We start from the raw sequence: 22,156 nt of genomic DNA, 5'->3' as shown, positions 1-22,156 counted from the left end.
CCAAACACCGGAAGTCAGTGCCAGTGGAGCTACCCAGCACTGACTGCCAAGGGGGCTGCGGATCAGACCCAGAGAGAGGCCTGCAGAGAGAGGCAGGGTCTGATCCGCAGCCTCCATGGCAGCTGTTGATCAGCCATTGTCTCTCTCTTTCTCTCCCAGCTTTGCCAGCAACCATGCCTGTTTCTCTCCGGGCCTACTCTGGGGCTGCTGATCAGCCCTGCCTCTTTGATCAAGCCCAGAGATAGGCCCGGAGACACTGACTGGAATAGAAACTGACCAATCAGAACCAAATCTGGGTGAAGTACCCGGAACCAATGGCTGCCGAGCAGGCGGAGCTTTTGATGCTGACTGGCATAGAAACTGACCAATCAGAACCAAATCTGGATGAAGTGCGAGTTGCCAATGGCTGCCTAGGAGGTGGAGCTTTTGACACTGACTGGCATAAAAACCAACCGATCAGAACCTAATCTAGGTGAACTGCGAAGGCAGAACCTAAGGTGGGGGCTGAGGAGAGAGGGGTTTTAAGGGCAACAGCTATTTGGTATAAGGTGTAAGAAAGCTTTTCAATTTTTTCATGACCAGTTTGGTAGTATAGTGCATATGGCTGGCTATCAGTCCAGATATAGGGATTATGTGTTTTTGTCTGCCAAGAGCATCTCCTCCTGCTGAAAAAGACTTTCCCATCCCCCCATTTAAGCAATCCTATCCTATATAATCTATCTATACTACTAAAAGGGTAATATGCTAATTAGACCAGGTCGAATGGCCATCTTCTGGGCGTCCAACTTCCTTCCAGATTAAACCATGGTGGTGGGAGCCAAGGCAGAGGCAGTTAGGGGTGAACAGGCTAGCAGGGGAGGGCACTTAGGGGTGACATCAGGCCGGCAGGGGAGGGCTGTTGAGGGCAAGATCAGGCCGGCAGGGGAGGCCTGTTGGGGTTGAGATCAGGCCAGCAGGGGAAGGCAATTGGGGGCAACCAGGCTGGCAGGGGAGGGCACTTGGGAGCAAGATCAGGCCGGCATGGGAGGGCAGTTAGGGGTGATCAGGCAGGCAGAGGCAGTTGGGGGCGAGATCAGGCCTGCAGGGAAGGGCAGTTAGGGGCGACCAAGCCGACAGGGGAGGGCAGTTGGGGGCAACCAGGCTGGAAGAGGAGGGAAGTTAGGGGCGACCAGGCCAGCAATGGAGGGCAGTTGGGGGCAATCGGGCCAGCAGGGGAGCAGTTAGGCATCAATTGGGCCGACAGGGGAGCGGTTAGGGGGCTATCAGGCTGGTAGGCAGAAGCGGTTAGGGGCAATCAGGCAGGCAGGTAAGTGGTTGGGAGCCAGAAGTCCTGGATTGTGAGAGGGATGTCCGACTGCCAGTTTAGGCCTGATCCCACAGTTGGACATCCCCCAAGGGGTCCCTGATTGGAGAGGGTGCAGGCTGGGCTGAGGGAACCCCCCCCCCCCATGCACGAATTTCTTGCACCAGGCCCCTAGTATTAATTATATTACCTATGCTATATTTACATCCCTGGGACTATTTTGTAACTACCAACTTGTATTTCTTAAACTCTTCACCCCTTTCTTCAAGTTCTCCAAACATGCTCTATTCTGGTAACATCAGTCTGTTCTCTTTATATATGAGTCTGTTTCTGTTTTGTTTATTTTGTTCTTTTAGATTCCACATGTAAGTGAAATCATATGACACTTGTCTTTCTCTGACTGACTTATTTTACATAGCATAATATCCTCTAGGTCCATCCAAGCTGTCACTAATGGTAATATTTCATTCTGTTTAATAGCCAAGTAATATGCCATGTATATTTGTACCAACACTTTCTTATCCATTCATCTATTGATGGGCACTTAGTTGCTTCCATATCTTGGCTAGTCTACATAATAAAAGGGTAATATGCAAATTAACCATCACTCCGCTACGCCCACGATTGCGCTGGCATGAGGCGCGGGGGGTGAGACTTGGGGTGGCCAGGGTGGCCGATCGGGCCGGCGGGAGGCGCGATCGGCCGCCGTGCCGCTGAGCGGGGACCGAATGGGGCCTACGGAATGCTGAGCCATGGCTGTGCTGCGGCACAGAAAGGGCCTCTGGGGCAGCAAGCCCACGTCCCTGCCCCGGCCGGCTGTGCAGTGGGAGTGAACGAGCCTCTGGGGCCGCCCGCCCACGTCCCCGCCCCGGCCGGCCGTGCAGCGGGAGTGAATGGGCCTGTGGGGCCCAGAGCTCAGCATCCGCGCGGCAGGGGAGGAACCAGAAAAATGGATCTCTCCAGTTCCTGATGTTGACAGCCCTATGGGTGCCGGGGTCCTCCACCTGCAGCCCCCAGTCGCAGCCCATCAGCCCCAGTAGCAGACTGGAAGCCCCCTGCCAGCAGTCCAGACGGGACCATTGTGGCGCTGTGGTGGTGGGTGTCAGCTGGCATGCTACAGACATCAAATCACTGCCACCAAGGCCACCCCCCCACACACACTCGCAAGTAGTATGGTCCAAGGGGGTGACTCCTAAGGCAAGGCTCCCATGGCAGCTTATGCTCACCATGCCAGGTGAGGAAGCCAGACCTGAAAGCCCAAGCCCCCGAGTACCCGAACTGCAGGGCGCCGTGGGCCAGGGCCCTGAGGAGGCCCCAGGACAAGCATCTTCCCAGAGGCTGTGCAGAAGGAGGGTAGGAACCTCTGGCTAGAGGCCAGGGTGAGGGATGCTGGTGTCTTTGTAGGCCAAGACAGGGCTAAGGGACACCCACCCCCCACACCCCTGTGCACGAATTTCGTGCACCAGGTCTCTAGTTGTAAATAACACTGCAATGAATATAGGGGTGCATATATTCTTTTGAATTGGTGTTTGGGGTTTCTTTGGATAAATATTCAGAAATGGAATCGCTGGGTCATAAGGCAGTTCCATTTTTAATTTTTTCAAGTAACAACATATTGCTTTCTACAGTAACTAAATCAATCTGTGTTCCCACCAACAGTATACAAGGATTCCCTTTTCTCAACATCTAGATCAACACATAATTGCTTGTTGATTGATTGAAGACAACCATTCTAACTTGTATGAGGTGACATTGTGGTTTTAATTTGCATTTATCTGATAATTAGTGTTGTTGAGATCTTTCAATATGTTTATTGGCCTTCTGAATGTCCTCTTTGGAGAAATGTCTCTTCATGTCCTCTGTTGATTTTTCAATTTGATTTTTTTTGTGTGTGTTGAATTCTTCAAAATTTTTAGATATTAACTACTAAGGATGTATCATGGGCAAATATGTTCTTCCATTCAGTAGATTGTCTTTTCATTTTGTTGATGATTTCCTTGCTTTACAAAAACTTTTTAGTTTGTTGTAGTCTCAATTTGTTACTTTTTTTCTTTTGTTTCCCTTGCAGAAAATATATTGCTAGGAGAAATCTATATATATAGAAAGTCAGTGTCCGTCACGACCAGGATGAACAAAGGACCGACCGGTCGCCTCTCCCCAGCCCATAGGGGACTGGCAAGCTGTGGTGGGTGGCAAGTAGCAAGTGGCTCATGCTGGGCCAGCCCCTACCTTCCCCCTGCCAGCAGCACAGTGGAGCCCATGCCAGGTGGAGGCAGGAGAGTCACATCCCACACCCCGACAGGTTCTCAGATCCCTGTGCCAGCATTGAGACCTCAGATTTCTGCGCTTTGTTATCTGCCACAACTCCATGGCCCTGGCACTGCCCAGGCAGAAGTTTTGCACACCTCAACTATCCAACCCGGGGCCAGTTTCTCTGTCTACTCTTGCCACCTGCTGCCCACGTGCTGCTCAGACACCCAAGCCAGGGACTTGCTGCAGGGCGGGCCCAGATGTTCCTTCCTGCCCCCAAGGGTCTGGCGGCCTCGGCAGCACCTGAGCCCATGACCTGCCCCTGGGATTGTAGGTCTGGGCTAGGGATCCACAACCCCTCCTCTGCAATGTCCCACCCAGCAGTGGAGGAGGGGGCAACCTCCCTCCTTTCCAGCTCCATCCCAGCACAGAGGCTGGGGTGCATCTCCACCCCTAACACCCTCGGAAACCCTGGGAAGAAGTGCCTGTCCACCAAGCCAGGACTGGTGCCTCAGGCTCCCCACCCTTGTGAGCCCACACCCAGCTTCACCAATGGCTGCCACTCCCCTCAGCCATCAGCCCACCGGCACGGGAGGAGAGGACTAGGGAAGCTGTCGGTACGACTCTGTCGGGTTCAGCTGGCCTGCCTGAAAGCTCTCCCTGTGTGCCTCCCTGCTCTGCCTCTGTTGAGGGGACCCCGCCCCTGACACATGTTCATCAGGGTTGCCGCCATCTTGGGAAGGTCAACTGACTGCCGAGGCCTCAGGCAGTAGATGCCTCGTGGTCGCCATGACAGAGGTCATGGAGGGTCAAGACACTGCCTCTGATTGAAGCAGGTGCTGTGGGAGCAAAGGGACCAAAAAGATGGTTATGTCCAACAGTGGTGTGTGAATTAGTCATTGTTAGAACCGAATTTAGTATTGGTGTGCCCCATTTTAAGCAAACCCCCCAAATAGACTTACCATGTTGGTAATCCACTTTACTACAGAAAGAATGCATAAAGATTCTTGAAATAAGCAAAATATTTTGCACCTCATAGTATGTAATGTTTAAACACCATTAAAAATAATCTCTATGAGTAAAGGGAGTTGATATTAGCAAAATCTAATATACTCAATTCAAAATGTCATTCAGAAATGCATCTTCTATGTAAAATCAAAGCATGGGATCTAGGATTTGGAAAAAGCAACTTTACTCCGCTCTACATGCTCATCCCCTCAGCCTTATGCTTTGCACAAAAGTCTCAATAAAGAGATGGAGCAGAAGAAAAAGTAATTCCTTATGGCACTGAAATTTATCAGTTTCTTCAACAAATATTTATAAAAGATGTATTAACTTTGTGCCTGTATTATAGAAACACAATACAGCACTGTCCTTATCTTCAAAGGGCTTAAAGTCTGTGAGTTCCTGGTAAGGTAAACCTGTAAACAGCCAAAGAAGGAGCAGGTTCCAATACAATTCTTATTATAAAAATTACTGAGGAAAAAACTGTACTCACTTTCTCTCTAGAACAAGAATTAAAAGGAGCAAATAAATATAATGAATGAATCCAAACTCCTTTGGGGACCCCCAACCCTCAGGGACTAACCCAGGTTTTGTGAGGCCTAAAGTTTACTGAACCTGAAGGACTAATTTTAGGGGGGGGGATTTTTTTAAAAAAGGTTCAAAACTGACTTCATTTAGAATAAAAAATAAATTACAAATAACTGTAGGCTTGGGGAATCTGTCCCTTTCTCTTTTAAATCATTTCAGGCAGGTTATCCAAAATGCTGCTGGTTGCAACTTGCTTGCTCTATTTCCCATAACAAATCCAGCCCTCACAGGGGCTCTGAAGCTTCCTTAGCTTTGCCATAAAAAGAAAAAAACAAAAACAAAAAAAACCCAAAACATTTCAACAACACTCCTTTCTGAACAAAATTCTTTCTTTTTAAATTTTTTAATTTTATCAAAGTAGTAAATACATAGTTCATAATGTATCTTTTTTTTCCCTAATAGGTGTGTAGTGTAGTGGTATATTATTGTTGTTTTTATTCTACTGTTGACACTATAATAGATGTCTCCCATTTCCCCCCCTTTACCCTCATCCACCCAGCCCCCCACCTCTGGCCATCACCACACTTTTGTCTATGTCCATCCCCCTCCCCTCTGACCTCTGTCAGTCCCTACCATCCTATATAATAAAAGGCTAATATGCAAATCAACCAAATGGTGGAACAACCAGTCACTATGATGCACACTGATCACCAGGGGGCAAATGCTTAATGCAGGAGCTTCCTCTGGTGGTCAGTGCGCTCCCACAGGTGGAGTGGCACTCAGCCAGAAGCCCTGAGATGGGATCATGGCTGTCAAATGCAGCAGTGGTGGCGGGATCCTCTCTCGCCTCCATAGCAGAGCTAAGGATGTCTGACTGCTGGCTTAGGCTCGCTCCCCTGAGGACATCCCCGAGGGCTCCTACCAATGAGCAAGGTATATGCTTTCACTTCTTCCTACCAATGAGCAAGGTATATGCTTCCATTTATTTGTAGCTTCTTCAGTTTCTTTCTTCAGAGTCATATAATTTTCTGAGTACTGGTCTTTTACCACTTTGGTAAAATTTATTCCTAGATATTTTATTTTTTATGCAGGTGTTAAGTTAGGGGTCATGAGATGCATAGCTTGTGCCACTTTCTGCCATTTTGTGGGGACAAAATACCATGTAGTTCCTCCAAATCTTGGAGTCCCTAACCAATTGCTTTCTTTCCATCCTTCACAATTCTACTTTGGTGGCCTCCTGTATTACTTGCATGGTATATAGTTCTATTTTGTGGGGAAAAATAAAAAATGAGTCTATATAATCCTGTCCAGTACTACTGTCCTGGCTTCAATTGCTTTCTTTCCATCCTTCACAATTCTACTTTGGTGGCCTCCTGTATTACTTGCATGGTATATAGTTCTATTTTGTGGGGAAAAATAAAAAAGGAGTCTATATAATCCTGTCCAGTACTACTGTCCTGGCTTCCATTTTATTATCCCCAAACCTATCTAACATACAATAATTTGAGTTTTCTTTCTAAAAGTCTATTCTTGTCTCTTGTATATTAAAATATTTTAATAATTTCCCATGTATGGACCAGTTACACCAAAATTTCCTGATGTACTTGTTAAATGCAGATTTTTGGTCCTCTACACACCAACTGAGCAGGCTTTGTTGAGAAAACACAACTTCAATGTAGTTCTGTTATATTCATATTATAAACATCACAAAAGTTATATCATAAAAACAAAATTGTTAAAATATTAGTTATTCATCACTGGTAAATACCAAAGTGCACTACTACTAATATAGATTATTTAATGTTGACTGAGATGTTTATATCAATCATAATTCAATTATATGATCAAATTAACTGGGTTCATTAGAAGTAAAAAGGTATGATGTTTTATTAATTATCTCTGAATGCTTTTTAAAACTGCAAAAACCTCCTCAAATATTATTTAGTGTGCTGATTACTGCATTTTATTTGTTATTTTTGTAGTATGTATAAATAATGTGATCACAAAATATATTCTTTGAGATAATGCAGTCTTATTGAGGTTCAGTTTTGCCAACTTTACAAATATTATTATAGTTTTCTCAATGAAATTCCTACTAACAAGACAGGAGAAAACACATTTATTCCTTTAAATGAAAGATTACTTACTGCTCTTTTTCTAGAACACCCTGTAATCCAAGGCACAGTTAGATTTCCTGAAATCTGTGGAAACAACAAATGGAATCTCAGTAAGGTATGCATTACTCTGACTTGGAAAGCTGATCAACACAAAAAAAATTCATATAAGACTTCAAGATAAGTTTTCATTCAGAGCATATTCCCCACCTAGACAATTCTGTTTCCTTACTGAATGCAACAGATTTAAAGGGCCTTCTTTGGTGGGGAAATTTTAGAAGTGGTGCAAAGTTCCCCTGAAAATTCAAGACACATTATGGGACATTGTTGAGGCCTGGAAGTACGGTTTGGAAATCTATGGAAAATAATATTTTTTATAATAAAATTGCAGTGTTCTGTGAGATGAGTTACAATAATTAAATTATTAACTGTAGTCATCATGTTGTATATTAGGTCTCAAGATTTATTCATCCTACATAAATTTAAGTTTATTTTTAAGCAGAAACTACTAAGGCGAATAAATACTGAGCAACAGCTTACTATGTCAGCATTGCCACACAAGTAGATACTACTCCAGTTGGATTTGGGGGATTGTTATAGAGACCAAGCTGATTCCATGAACTATGGCTAGGGTTAGCCTGTACTTTGCCATACTTTTTTCCTGGGACACACAAAGGTTTGGAGTACTCCAAATTCTCACTTGCCCTCTCCTTCCTTCTCAGGCGCGTACCTCCTGAGAAACTGATAAGGAAAATCAATATTGCTAAGAGGTATTCAATCAAGCATTTATTGTGTTTGATGAATTATATTCAGTCATAGCCTATGAATTAATATTATGCCTACTAATAAGAAGTGATCAGTCAATGTAAATAGTAAAGTAATATTGTCAATTATTTAAATTACTAGAGGCCCAGTGCACAAATTTTGTGCACCGGGGGTGTGTGTCCCTCAGCCCAGCCTGTACCCTCTCCAATCTGGGACGCCCCTCTCACAATCCAGGACTGCTGGCTCCCAACCACTCACCTGCCTGCCTGCCTGATTGCCCCTAACCGCTTCTGCCTGCCAACCTAATCACCCCCTAACCACTATCCTGCCAGCCTGATCGACACCTAACTGCTCCCCTGCCAGCCCGATTGCCTCTAACTGCCCTCCCCTGCTGGCCATGTAATCCCTAATTGCCCTCCCTTGCCAGCCTGGTCGCCCCTAACTGCCTTCCCCTGCAAGCCTGGTCACCCCTAACTGCCCTCCCCTGCAGGCCTGGTCCCCCCCCCCCCCCAACTGCTTTCCCCTGCTTGCTCAGTCACCCCTAACTGCCCTTCCCTGCCGGCCTGGTCACTTCTAACTGCTCTCCCCTGCAGGCCTGGTTTTTCCCAACTTCCCTCCCCTGCAGGCCTGGTCCCCTCCAAATTCCCTCCCCTGCAGACCTGGGTCCCCCCCAACTGTCCTCCCCTGCTGTCCTGGTCTCCCCAACTGCCCTCCTCTGCTGGCCTGGACACCCCTAACTGCCCTCCCCTGCAGGCCTGATTGCCCCCAACTGCCCTCCCTTTCAGGCCTGGTCTCCCCCAACTGCCCTCCCCTGCTGGCCCAGTAATCCCTAACTGCCCTCCATTGCCAGCCTGGTCCTCCCTAACTGCCCTCCCTTGCAGGCCCGGTCGCCCCTAACTGCCCTCCCTTTCACACCTGGTCTCTCCCAACTGCCCTCCCCTGCCAACCCGATCACCCCTAACTGCCCTCCCTTGCCTACTTGGGTCCCTCCCACTGTCCTCCCCTGCTGGCCTGAAGGCCCACAACTGCCCTCCCTGCCAGCCATCTTGTGGTGGCCATCTTGTGTCCACATGGGGTCAGCCATCTTTGACCTCATGGGGGCAGCCATCTTGTGTGTTGGAGTGACGGTCAATTTGCATATCACTCTTTTATTAGATAGGATTACCGTCCTTGGCCACTATACTTGCCATTTTACTTTGAGGTCAAAATACACCAATATGATAAGAACAGGCTACACTGATGTAAACTCCAAATAATACTTTTAAGAAAAATTTAAAAATATATTTACTCAAGTTAAAATACCACTACAGTAAAATGTCAATTAACTAGAATCACTGAGGGTCATGAAGTTTGAATAATTTATTTTTAAAATAGTGAACTGAGAGTGATAACAAAATTTCTATGGAAATATTCTTTAAAATATATAGTGTCTTGTCTTCCCACCAATAATTGGTATATGATGTAATGTTTATAAGCTAAATTGATTGCTAAACTCAATGAAGGAGGTAATGCTGCTAAAATAATCATATAATATACTTTTGAAATAATAGAGATATCCAACCATTATGGACTATCTCTTCACATACTCCCATCTATTAGGATAATGTTTAAACTGACTATATAAAGTTGTTAGAGAAAACATGTTAAACCAAATGAATTACAAGAGACCCAGTAACTATTAAAAACTTACATATAAAATAATACATATAATAAAAATGGTTAATGTAATTTCTTTAAAGATAGACACTATACATTTTAATAATATAAAATGTGGTTTCTTGCTTAAGCCAATTGTATGCAATGAATAAAAGTGAAAACTTCCATAACCACATTAATATACCAATGCTATAAATTCCATGAGATTTGTGAAGAGATGACTTTCACTTTTTTGTTTTATAGCCCTCTATTGTTGGCTTTGAATCTGTTTTTTAGTTCTGTATATTTCTGGTAAAACTCAGAACACCCAGGTATAGTAGTTGAATTTGTAAGCTTTTTTGATTCAAAGTACTGTATAAATATGTTTCCCATCAACTTGGGAAATTTTGTTTTGTGTGATAGTGATGGCAAAGTTTCTCCTTCACCAGAAACTATAAAATACAATATTTCAAATTAGCAAGGAAATATACTTCTTGTTTAAATAATATTTAAATTCCAAATACATTTTTAACATCCTAGTTTAGAAAACTGCAAAATTAATCTACATAGAGTCAAGATGCATTTGACAAATATGTTATAACTCACACATTCAAATGAGTACTGTATGCTTCAAACTAGAAAACTTAGAAAGTTATAAAGTCATTACAATTATATTGTAATTATTGAAATCATTTAGGGAACTCTCCTTTTGGAGTTTTTTGTTCATAACTCATCCAGAGATTCTGTATTATTACTTCATATTTCTTTTTCAATAACTGAAAATATAACAGCCCAGATTGAACATTTATATTATTCACTAAACCTGACTAAGAATAAATTTTACTTTCCAAAATCAAATTTTCCCTCAAATGATGAAGATTTGTCACCGCTGAAAGCTTTTAAAATAATCCCACAGGCCCTTAAAACAATTGTGAAGGACTTCAAAAACTATTTGACAAATTGAACATTATTGCAATAAGTATAGATAACTTCCAAAGTTAACTTATTTGAATTCTGTTCAAATATTTATCAGGCATCTCTTCTGTACTAGGTGCTGTACATGAAATAAAACTTAGATAGGTTAAAACATAACTTCCTGGAGGGCAAGACCTATGACCTAAGAGGGAAAAATAAGACAGGTACATGAGTAACTTTAATACAAAGAAAGCTATGATAAGTGTCTTAAGGGAGGTACAATAAATGAAGTGTTATATAAAATCAAGATATGGAAAAGTTGCATCAACTTTATTATTGATATCTTAGCCAAATCTTAAAAGGTGAGAAGAATTTTGATAGGCAGAAATAAAAAGCACTCTGGGGAAAAAGAGTAGTATGAGTACAGTGGAGTAAAAGGATAAGGTATCTTTGGGAATTGTCAGTTCAACTAGAACTAGAAAGGGAGTTAGGGGTCACTTTGTGAAGGCCATGAATACAAAGTACATTTATATCTAACTAAAGGCTCGGTGCATGGATTCATGCACTGGTTGGGTGGCGTGGCTCATCCCAGTCAGCTGAGCGGCTGTGGACCGCCCTCTGAGCGGCTGCTGAATGAGGAAATTAGTCTGAGCTGATATTTCGGGGTAATGTCTTGGGTAAAGGCATGTTCTATGTCCTGGAGGAACCTGGCAGAGAGCTTTGCACCCCAAAGCCACTCGGTGAATGTCCTTGATGTGTGATGCCAGGTCAGTGACACTGTTGAGGATGTTCAGAGCAGCTGTGCTCCAGGATCCTCAGCCATCAGGACAGCCTCCTTGGGGTATCCACAGTCATGTCCCCTCTTGCCATCTGCCTATGCCAGCTCCCCGTGCTCTTTCTAGAACACACATTAGAAGGCCTGCATCAGGTGGTGGGGTCAGGCCAGAGTCTGGATTGTCTCAGTTATTTGATAGGTGCAGAGATTCGGTCTCACCCTGGGCCTGCTAGCGGCTGCTCCTGCTGTGGGAGCAGCCACTCATCCTGGTCAGCTAAGCAGCGCTCCCACTGTGGGAGTGCACTGACCACCAGGGCGCAGCTCCTACATTGAGTGTCTGCCCCCTGGTGGTCAGTGCATGTCATAGGGACTGGTTGACTGGTCGTTCTGGTCATTCCACTGTTCAGTCGCTGGGCTTTTATATATATAGATTCTGTAGAATACAGGGAGCCATTGAAAGTTTTTAATCAAATGGGTAATATAATCAGAATTTATTTTTATACATTTGGATGATTAATTTGACTAAATGTGTATATTGAATTGAACAAGTATAGAAACTTTAATAATATTTTAGTCAAGAGGTAGGTAATCCAGGCTTGGAACTAAATTAGGGGAGGTAGAAACTGAGAAATATAAAACATATTTCTAAGGAAAAATCTTGTGCATGAGATAGAAGAAAACTAGACAGTCTGTTGATTACTGGAGTAGTCTTTTTATGGACATCATAAAACTGAATGTAAATGCAAGGAAGTGCCTAATGGAAATCTGCTACTCTTAGCTAATAGTAGATACACTTATTTGAATATAAACAGGAATCACATTATGTGGATAGTTAAGGTTTGTGAATCCAATTATCAATGCTTATCTTTCTCATGAAAAATTATACTTACAATAGATACCATAGATACCATATATTAGAATATTAATTATATGTTATATATACACATTACTGTATATTGTTACATATTCATAGGAAGGCATCTATATAGTTACTTTGATAAATGATATAAAAAATTTAAAGAAGTTTTACTATATTTATTTTTATATAATTTAGACCCTAAATATAATTCTGCTGTAATATTTATGCTAGGCTATGAGCGTATTAAGGGCACGATATCATGTTTAAAACAATTTAGTCTAACTATTTTTATAGAGTTAGAGGGGATATACACAAAAATGCATTTGTTTGATTTCAAAAATTTGTTCTATTATAAAGACAATTCTACACCTATGTTGGATATTCTATTTAAAATATTTAAGACAAGTTTAGGGGGTTAGTAAAGTTCTTATGTGAAATAAATTTTATGTGAGTCAGGAAAACAAAATATATTAGTAATATGTCATTAAATGAAATTTGATTGACTGAAACAATCAGACAATAACTATGTCTTTCAGCAAAGTTCAGCAGTAAGAGATTCATAAATCAATGTTTTAGCTTTCTGTCAGTTGTTTTGTTATCAGTTGAGCATTAAAACCTATCAATCATTCTGTTTTAATAAGCAGTGTTTCCTAGATGTTTTCAATTATGAGGTATAGTGCACAGAGGGCATGGCTGGGCATGTGGTAGGCAATCAATAAATTTATTGGTTGAATTCACTTGAGCCTTCATTATTCACTAGCTTCACTTGCTGAAATTTAACAAAAGGCCAAGAGTGGAAATATACAAGGCTCCGTTACATAGAGTAGGTAGTGGGAGGAGGGGAATAGGTGCTTCAGGTTGAAAACAATGTGTTCAGGAGCAAAGGAGAAAAGATGTAGTGCCTTATTTTAAAATATCCACCACCCCTCTTCTCTCTACCTACTCTGGAAAAACTTTTAGAAGTAAATAAGCCTTACAATTGGTAATTTCAATCTACAACTTTTGGCCAAGCATCTAACACTTTTTCTAAGCACATGACGTTTTCTTCTATTAAGTAATATGAAACTAGTGCTTAGAAAATTTTACTAGCCAAGAAAGTTCCTGTAGTTGACAACCAAAATGCTAACTGAGATTTTTTTCCTACATGATTTTAGTAGTTATACTTTTTCAAACCACAAAAAATTAAGATCAGAAAACCTGGAATTCCAAGATGTTTCAAGTAAATGATAAAAAGTACTCAGACATAACATAACAAACCTGATTTCACAATGCTGATTCTAAAAATTCTAGCTGTTTTAAAAAAGTGCAGAGATATAAGTAAAACAATATAAATTAATATGTGAAATGATTATCTTCTAATCCAAAGGTCCTAGGGAGTATATAAATACAAATCTTTATCTCCTAAAATTATACTTTCTAGCATTGTAAAATATCTTAATTCTACTAGTGTAAAAAATACATTTGAGGATATATAGAAGTTATTTACTAACTTAGGAAAATAAATTGTTGAGTGTTAGCTTTAAGTCCTAAATGTAATTATACAATTGAAATGAAATGTCTTATGACATGTGTATTCAGAGTTCAGCTCCTTAAACAGCAAAATATTTATTGCTCTTATCAAGCTACAGTTCTTCCTGGATGGGACTTGTATTCTTAACATAAATCATGGTTCTATGTCTTCTCTTTGCACATGTCTCCTTGTTGTACCAAAAGAGGCATTTCAATTAAATCAAACAGAAAATAAGGTAGTAATAGAGAAAATTAGGGAAAAAACATAAGGCATACAAACAATAACACCTATAATGGCAATAGTAAGTCCTTTGCTGTCAGTTATTATTTTAAGGGTAATTGGATTGAATTACCAAATTAAAGACAGATTAAAATAAAAAACAGGATTCAACCATAGTATATCTATAACAGACCCACTTTATATCTAAAGACCTTTACCTTATACCATATATAAAATTAGATGAAATGAAACAAAAGTCTAAACATAAAGGTTAAAACTATAAAATTATTAGAAAAAGACAGAAAAATAGTTTCATTCGACTTGTCAATAATTTCTAAAATATGACACCATGAAATACTACTTGGCCATAAAAAGAAGGAAATATTACCCTTAGCAACAATATGGATGGACCTTGAGAGCATTATGCTAAGTGAAATAAGCCAGACTAAGACAAGTACCATATGATTTCACTGATATGTGGAATCTAAAAAACAAAATAAACTGATGAACAAAATGCAGACACGTAGACTCATAGATAGAGTGCAGGCTGACTAACTTTCTGGGGGTTGGCTGGGTCAGGGGTAGAGGGAATGAGCAAAAAAGAAAAAAATCTCATGGACAGGGACTACAGTATGGTGACTGCTGAGGGAGGAGAAAGGGAGGGGTGGAGGAGAGTAAAGGGAGGATAAATGGTGATGGACTAAGAGTTGATTTGGGGTGGTGAACACACAATACAGTGTATAGATGATGTGCTGTAGAATTGTATACCTGAAACCTGTATAATTTTTTAACCAGTGTCACCCCAATAAATGCCATAAAAAGGAAAATAAAATAAAATATAACACCAAAAGCATAGACAACAAAGGGAAAATAGATAAAATACATCAAAGTTTAAAACTATTGTGCATCAAAAGACACAATCAATGGAACAAAAAAGCAACCCATGGAATGGCAGAATATATTTGTAAATTTTATATCTGATAAGGAGCTAATACCCATAATTTATAAAGAACCCTGTAATTCAACAACAACAAACAAGCAATCTGGTTTAAAAAATGGCAAAGGAAGATCAAATTAAAGGAATAAATGGGTAGGGAGGGAATATAGAGAATGGAAGAAACTCAATAGAAAAATCAATGAAAACAAATGTTTCTTTTTTTAAAGAGCATCAAAATTTAGAAAAATTTAGGTAGATATACTGTAGTGTATTAAATGGTGACATTATCCCAGTTTATTCAGATGGGACTCAAATCCAATGACTAGTACCCTTACAACAGAGAGAAGAGGTAAAAGGAGAAAGTCATGTGAAGAACAGCTAACATCTATTCAAGGACATGACTAGGAAAATACCTGAACACAAAGGTGAGGCTAAAGTACCTCCTGTAGGTGAGGGAATTTGCTTGGGTGTGGGGGTAGCTGGGGAGAGGTCAATGCGGGGGGGAAAGTAGACCAAGTAATACTTTAAACAATAAAGAATTAAAAAAATAAAGTACCCTCTGTACCTCAGAGACCAAAACAGACTGCATTAGAAATGTAATAACTGTAGCTACACATTGACCACACTGCTTCTTCTCCAGGATAGAGCAGCACCATAGAAAAAATCTCTACTGACCCTGTTTTCTCCCCCCCCCCAAAAAAAAGAGATAAATTGGAGGGGGTAAACAGCCTCCCTCAGCACTGTGGGATGCTGTGTGGGAGCCACTACTTTGAGATTTCATCATAGGGACTTCAGGGGAATCTGTGGGTCTGGCCACTGGGGATCTGATTGTGATGGAGAAAGGAGTAGAGGTTTGCATCAGTTAGTACATGGATCTTGGCAGACTGTGTACATACATGTAATGTCTCAATAATAATCTCATCCAGTAGCTTTGCTCATCTCTAGAACCAACTTGGATACACTCAGACCAGGGAACTCAACATGGTACAGATCTGTTTGATTCAGATCCACAATAGAAGAATTTTCTGACCCTAGAGCCAGGTTTTCCCATACCAAACTAGGTGCTCAGTGATAGCTACACTCAATGTAGAAAGTGATTTCTAGTCCCACCTGACCAGAAGGGCGGTGACTATCCTCAAAACTGAGTGAGTGGAGCTCAAGCATATAGGCGGATAAGCAGAGCAGATCATCCCCAGAATAAATCAGGTACCAGGTATGGAGGTTTCCAGGGCCATGCCAAAGCAGAATGATTAATTCATAGATAATCCTGAAGTTGGTCCCCAGCCCCTTCTGACCACAGAACCTGTTTGAGAAATTGAGAGTAGCCTAGAGCAGCCCCTCTTTCTCCTGCCCAAGCAAGGAAAGTGAGACATAGTCCCACCCACTGTATAGTGTCTTTCAGCTTCATTTGACCAGAAGGGTTGGCAGAAAAAAAACTGAAAGATGTGTGGCTCAGTAGCACTTAAGCTGTGAGAAGATTAGACAAAGCCAATCATTTTCAGAGAAAAGCCAGTACAGCCATGGAACTGGGGTGTGGGTTGGTTTGAGTTAAGACAACAAAGAGTTTTACTAGTTTTAAATCTGACTCTCCTGCTATGCATAGGCAGGGTATCTAATTAGTAGCCTTGCTCATAACTTAATACAGCCTTCATTCTTTCTTACTAGGGAACCTAACTAAGAGCATACAGAAAGCTGCACAACCCAATCAACAGCACTGTAAACAGTGGCACTGGAACAAACAGCACAGTCCATGGTTTCCTATGGCTGCAGAGCAAAACTGGGTGCCTCACTAACTCAGGGATTCATTCAGCACACACTCTTTCCTGATTCAGGTCCCCAAACAATAATCAATACAGGTCCTTGGTCCCATCCTGCTGAATTGCCAGAGAAGGGAAGCTAATTCTGACCTTCATCTGCTACGGAATATATAATCCAGGCCCAATCATCTGCTAATCTGATCAGAGAATCCAGGCACCCCCAGAATCCATATTAAGGCCTCACTTGGGTTAGAAACCAAGCCAGCAGTCTTATCCAAATGTTCCTCCATCCCCATTCCTCAGAGCTGGAAGAATAGACTTGCTTCCAAATAAACACAAAAGCAGGTTCTACCTGCACAAAGACATCATCAGAAGACACAACCAGAAGCACAAACTGGGTTAACTGGTGAATAACTGTCTGCCAAAGTGGACCTATAAAGTCTGTAAGAGGAGCCCATTATTCATAAGTGCATATACCAACATAAGGAATCAAGAATAATGAGGAATCAGGTAAATAGGTCATCACAAAAAGAACAAAAAAAGCTCCAATAATTTGTACTAAAAATGGATATCTATGAATTGTCAGACAAAAAAATTCAGAATAATTATCTAAAGGAAGTTTTGTGAATATTAAGAAAACACAGACAGAAAACTAAACAAAATTAAGAAAACAATGCATAAACAAATAGAAGCTTGACAAGGAAATAGCAACTATCAAAACTCCCAGAAATCTTAGGTTGAAAAATACTAGTACAATAAATTGAAGAATTCAATAAAGTTTTAAAAGTAGGCTTGACCATGCAGGGAAAAATAATCAGTAATCTGGAGGATAAGGTATTTGAAATATCCTAAGTCAGAGGAGCAAAATGAAAAAAAAAAAAAAAAGAATGAAAAAGTGATTAAAAACCTACAGGAATTATGAAACACGAATAAAGAAACAATATTAACATTATGCAAATTTCAGAAGGAGTAGAGAAAGAGAGAAACACAGAAAGTATATTTAAAGGAATAATGGCCCAAGTTTGGGAAGAGAAATGGGCATCCAGATTCAAAACACCCAAAGGGCCTAAAATAGGATGAATCTGAATAGGGCTACATTAGACACACTATAACTTGTCAAAATTCAAAAACAAGGAAATACTTTTAAGAGAAGTAAGAGAAAAGAGAGAACTTAAATACAAGGGAATCATCATAAGATTATTGGTGGATTTCTCCACATAAACTTTGCAGGCAGGAGAGAATGGGATGACAAATTCAAAATATTGAAAGACAACAACTGTCAACAAAGAGTTCTATACATGGCAGAGCTGTCATTCAGAAATAAATGAGGAATAAAGACTTTCTGGGACAAACAGAAGCTGAGAAAATCATTACCAGCAGGCCTGTCTTACAAGAAATGCTAAAGAATGTTCTTTGAGTAGAAGTAAAAGAAAGCTAATTAATATAAAACACAAAGAGGTAGTGTAATTGTAAACATATAGTAAAATTTAGATTCTATAATATGGCAATAGTGGTGCATAACACACAATTCTAGTTTAAAAGTTAAAAAATGGAGTGCCCAGGAGAGAAAAAACAAAAAAGGTGGACAAATAGGCAGATCTGTCATGCACCTGGAAATACAACTAAATTGGAGAACATTCACCTGTAATTACCAACTGAGGTCCAGCTGAGAAGGAGAATTACATCAAGGAAGGACAGAAAACACCTGGAGACCAGTAGAAAGGGTGATATTTTGACAGGAACTGACCCAGCTCCCAGGGGTGGCAGGCCAGCAGGCCGACACTGAGGAGGGATTGCTAGGTCCACAGTTTGGAGCACCAGAGCCGATACCCATGGTCCATGTGACATCCAGCCATGAAAGGCAGCAGGGCTGCTGGTCCAGATGGAGCCTGGAACTGGTAGATCTGAGCCAGTCAGAGAGAAAGTTGCAATGTTGTTTTTTTGTTGTTGCTGTTTTTGTTTTTTAACTCAGAGCACAAGAATTTTTATTTGCAGCTACTCACCCAAAGCTTTGGTGCAAGATACATGTACTCAAGGTGTCTAAAGAAAGGCTGGGGTGGGAAGCATTGCAGGGAGATGTGGACAAGCAGCAGCCAGGAGTATTTGGTCCTAGGCCCCCAAACTGAAATAGCCATTTTTTCTGAGAGAAGTAGCAACTCCCAGTAGACAAGGGGCAGGAAAAGGAAAAAAAAAAAAAACCTGCCCTAAATGATACAGCCTGTCCCACCTTCGGGAACCCTGCATTCTGAGATTTCCAGAGAAAACAAAAACAGAGGCAATGCCTATGGGTTTGGAATAGTCTCAGGGAGCATCCATGACTGAATTAGGGGAGGGGCTGTCTGCCCACTATCCTGAGGACAAGGACTGGTAGTTTCCCCACACCAGAGAACTGATAAAAACTCCAGGTTTCCAGCAGACCCCGCTGATCTCCATACAAGGATCTCTGTCCAGCCCAGGGCAGAGTAATATTTTTGGGTCACATGAAGTGGAATAGCTATGGGAGAGGGAAACACACCCACCATATTCCCTGAAAGCCAAACAACACCTCCCCTGCCTAAAGCTCTTTCAGAAACAGACTTGAGTGATTAAGATTGACAGCTGGATAGCAGGCAAAGATGGGCAGAGGAGGAGCCATGGGAACAAAGGATGTTTGCTGACCCAGCATTGGGCCCCAAGCTGCTAACAAAACTACTTTACAGAGCAGATTGGCACCTCCTGCCTGCAGCCAAGTTCTGTGGAGACAGAGACAAAAGGTGGATCAGTGGAGCTCTTGGAACTTCAAGTAGGTTGCTGACAGACAAAGGAGGACAGTTTCTGAAAGTAGTTAGTACTAAATAGCTCACAGGAAGCCCAGAAGTGGCAGACAGAACAGAAGAGTAGGATCCAAAGGGATCCCCCATGGGGCACTAAACTCTGCTGAAACAAATGCCACTTCACTTTTTTTCTTCATTTTTACTTATCTTTTCTGTTTTATATTTTCTATTTCCTTTCTTTTTTCATTTATCTTTATGTATTTGCTTTATTGCTTTCTTATTATTCTAGTCTCTGTTGTTTCATTCAGACATAGAGTTCAGAGAAATAATGGCAAAGATGCCCAACAGCATGAGAAAATTGGAAAGAAGGAATTAAAACTCTCATTATTTGCAGATGACATGATATTGTACATAGAAAACCCTAATGACTCCAACAAAAAGCTACTAGATTTAATAAAGGAATTTGGCAATGTAGCAAGATGCAAAATTACCCAGAAATTTAATGTATTTTTATATACCAACTAGAGGCCCAGTGCACAAAATTCATGCACTCGGGAGGAGGGGGGATCCCTCAAGCCGGCCTGAACCCTCTCGCAGTCCGGGAGCCCTCAGGGGATGTCCGACTGATGGCTTAGAGTCTAAGCCGGCAGTAGCTAAGGAGGCCGGAGAGGCTTCCACCGAAGCCACTGCACTCGCAAGCCATGAGCCCAGCTCAGGGCTTCTGGCTGATCAGCGCTCCCCTTGTGGGAGCACACTGACCACCAGGGAGCAGCTCCTGCATTAAGTGTCTGCCCCCTGGTGGCCAGTACGCATCATTAGTCATTTGGTTGATTTGCATATTAGTCTTTTATTATATAGGACAGGGGTCCTCAAACTTTTTAAACAGGGGGCCAGTTCACTGTCCCACATACCATTGAAGGGCCGGACTATAGTTTAAAAAAAAAAACTATGAACAAATTCCTATGCACACTGCACATATCTTATTTTGAAGTAAAAAAACAAAACGGCAAAAACACCCGCATGTGGCCCGCAGACTATAGTTTGAGGACTGCTGATATAGGATAATGTATTGTCAGAAAGAGAAACTATACAAACAATTCCATTTTCCATTGCAAAAAAATTAAGATACTTAGGAATAAACTTAACCATGGAGGTAAAAGACTTGTACACAGGATACTATAGGACATTGAAAAAAGAGATAAAGGAAGATATAAACAAGTGGAAGAATATACCATGTCCATGGATTAGTAGAATTAACATCATTAAAATGTCCATACTACCCAAAGATTCAATGCAATCCCTATTAAAATGCCAACAGCATATTTCACTGATTTAGAACAAATACTCCAATAATTTATATGGAACCAAAAAGGACCCCAAAAAGCTAATGCAACTTACACCTTACACATGAATAAATTCAAAATGGATAAAAGAATTAAATGTAAGTTGTGAAACCCTAAAAATCCTAGAAGAAACCATAGGCAGCAAAATCTTAGACATCTTTCATCGCATTACATTTACGGATATATCTCCTAGGGCAAAAGAAACGAAGGATAAAATAAACCAATGGAACTACATAAACATAAAAAGCTTCTGCACCACAAAAGAAATAATCAACAAAACAAAAAGGGAAACCACTGTATGGGATAACATATTTGGCTATGATACATCTTATAATCAGTTAACATCCAAAATATATAAGGAAGTCATACAACTTAACAAAAGAAAGACAAACAATCCAATTAAAAAATGGGCAAAGGACCTAAATAGACACTTCTCCAAAGCAAACATACAGATGGCCAATATACATATGAAAAAATGTTCAAAGTCACTGATCATCAGAGAGATGCAAATTAAAATGGCAATGAGGTATCATCTCACACCTGTCAGGATGGCTACCATTGACAAATCAACAAATGACAAGTGCTGGAAAGAATGTGTAGAAAAGGGAACCCTAATACACCGCTGGTGGGAATGCAGACTCCTGAACCATTATGGAAAACAGTAAGAATTTTCCTCAAAAAATAAATATGGCATTGCCATTTGTCCCAGTGATCCCATTCTAGGGTTATATTCTAAGAAACCTGAAACACCAATCAGAAAGGATGTATGCAACGCTATGTTCACAGCGGCACAATTTACAATAGCTAAGATCTGGAAACAGCCCAAGTGCCCATCAGTAAGTAAGTGAATGAAAAGCTGTGGTACATTTACATCATGCAATACTATGCAGCACTATAAAAGAAGGATCTCTTACCTTTTGAGACAGTATGAAGAGGCCTGTAGAGTACTATGCTAAACCAGTCAGAGAAAGACAAGTATCATATGATCTCACTCATATGTGGAATCTAATGCACAAAATAAACTGATTAATAAAACAGATGCATAGACATAAAAGCATGGAACAAACTGTGGAATCTAAGAAGGAATTCACTGGTGGGTGGGTGGGTGGGAAGAGATCTCACAAGAACTTGTATGCATATCTGAATAACCCATGGACACAGACAATAGGGTGGTGAAAGCCTGCATTGGGGGATAGGGGCAGGCTAGATGGGGTCAATATAGGGAATAAGGGGAAATATGTAATACTTTCAACAATAAAACTTTAATTTGAAAAGAAACAATAATTAGGTTTCACTTCAAACCTGTCAGAATGGCTATCATCAACAAATCAACATACAAGTGTTGGCAAGGATGTGGAGAAAAAGGAACCTTAGTACACTGCTGGTGGGAATGCAGACTGATGTAAAACAGTATGGAGTTTCCTAAAAAATTTAAAAATGGAACTCGCATTTGACCCAATGATCCCACTTCTAGGAATATATCTTAAG

The 22,156-nt window shown here is 41.0% G+C and overlaps 1 protein-coding gene across 1 annotated transcript in view; it reads right to left on the bottom strand.

Annotated features, from left to right (window-relative positions):
• HDX (highly divergent homeobox) overlaps positions 1-22,156 on the bottom strand; it is a gene marked incomplete at its 3' end in the record, with an annotated part of 159,737 nt that overhangs the window by 82,318 nt on the left and 55,263 nt on the right. The window contains exon 4 of the mRNA XM_079765688.1: positions 7,234-7,287. Coding sequence (XP_079621814.1) covers positions 7,234-7,287 — 54 coding nt within the window. The remainder of the gene's footprint in view (positions 1-7,233; positions 7,288-22,156) is intronic.

This window comes from Cnephaeus nilssonii (assembly GCF_951640355.1).
Source record: "Cnephaeus nilssonii genome assembly, chromosome: X".
Taxonomy (NCBI): Eukaryota; Metazoa; Chordata; class Mammalia; order Chiroptera; family Vespertilionidae; genus Cnephaeus; species Cnephaeus nilssonii.
This window is presented reverse-complemented; position numbering and strand designations above follow the sequence as displayed.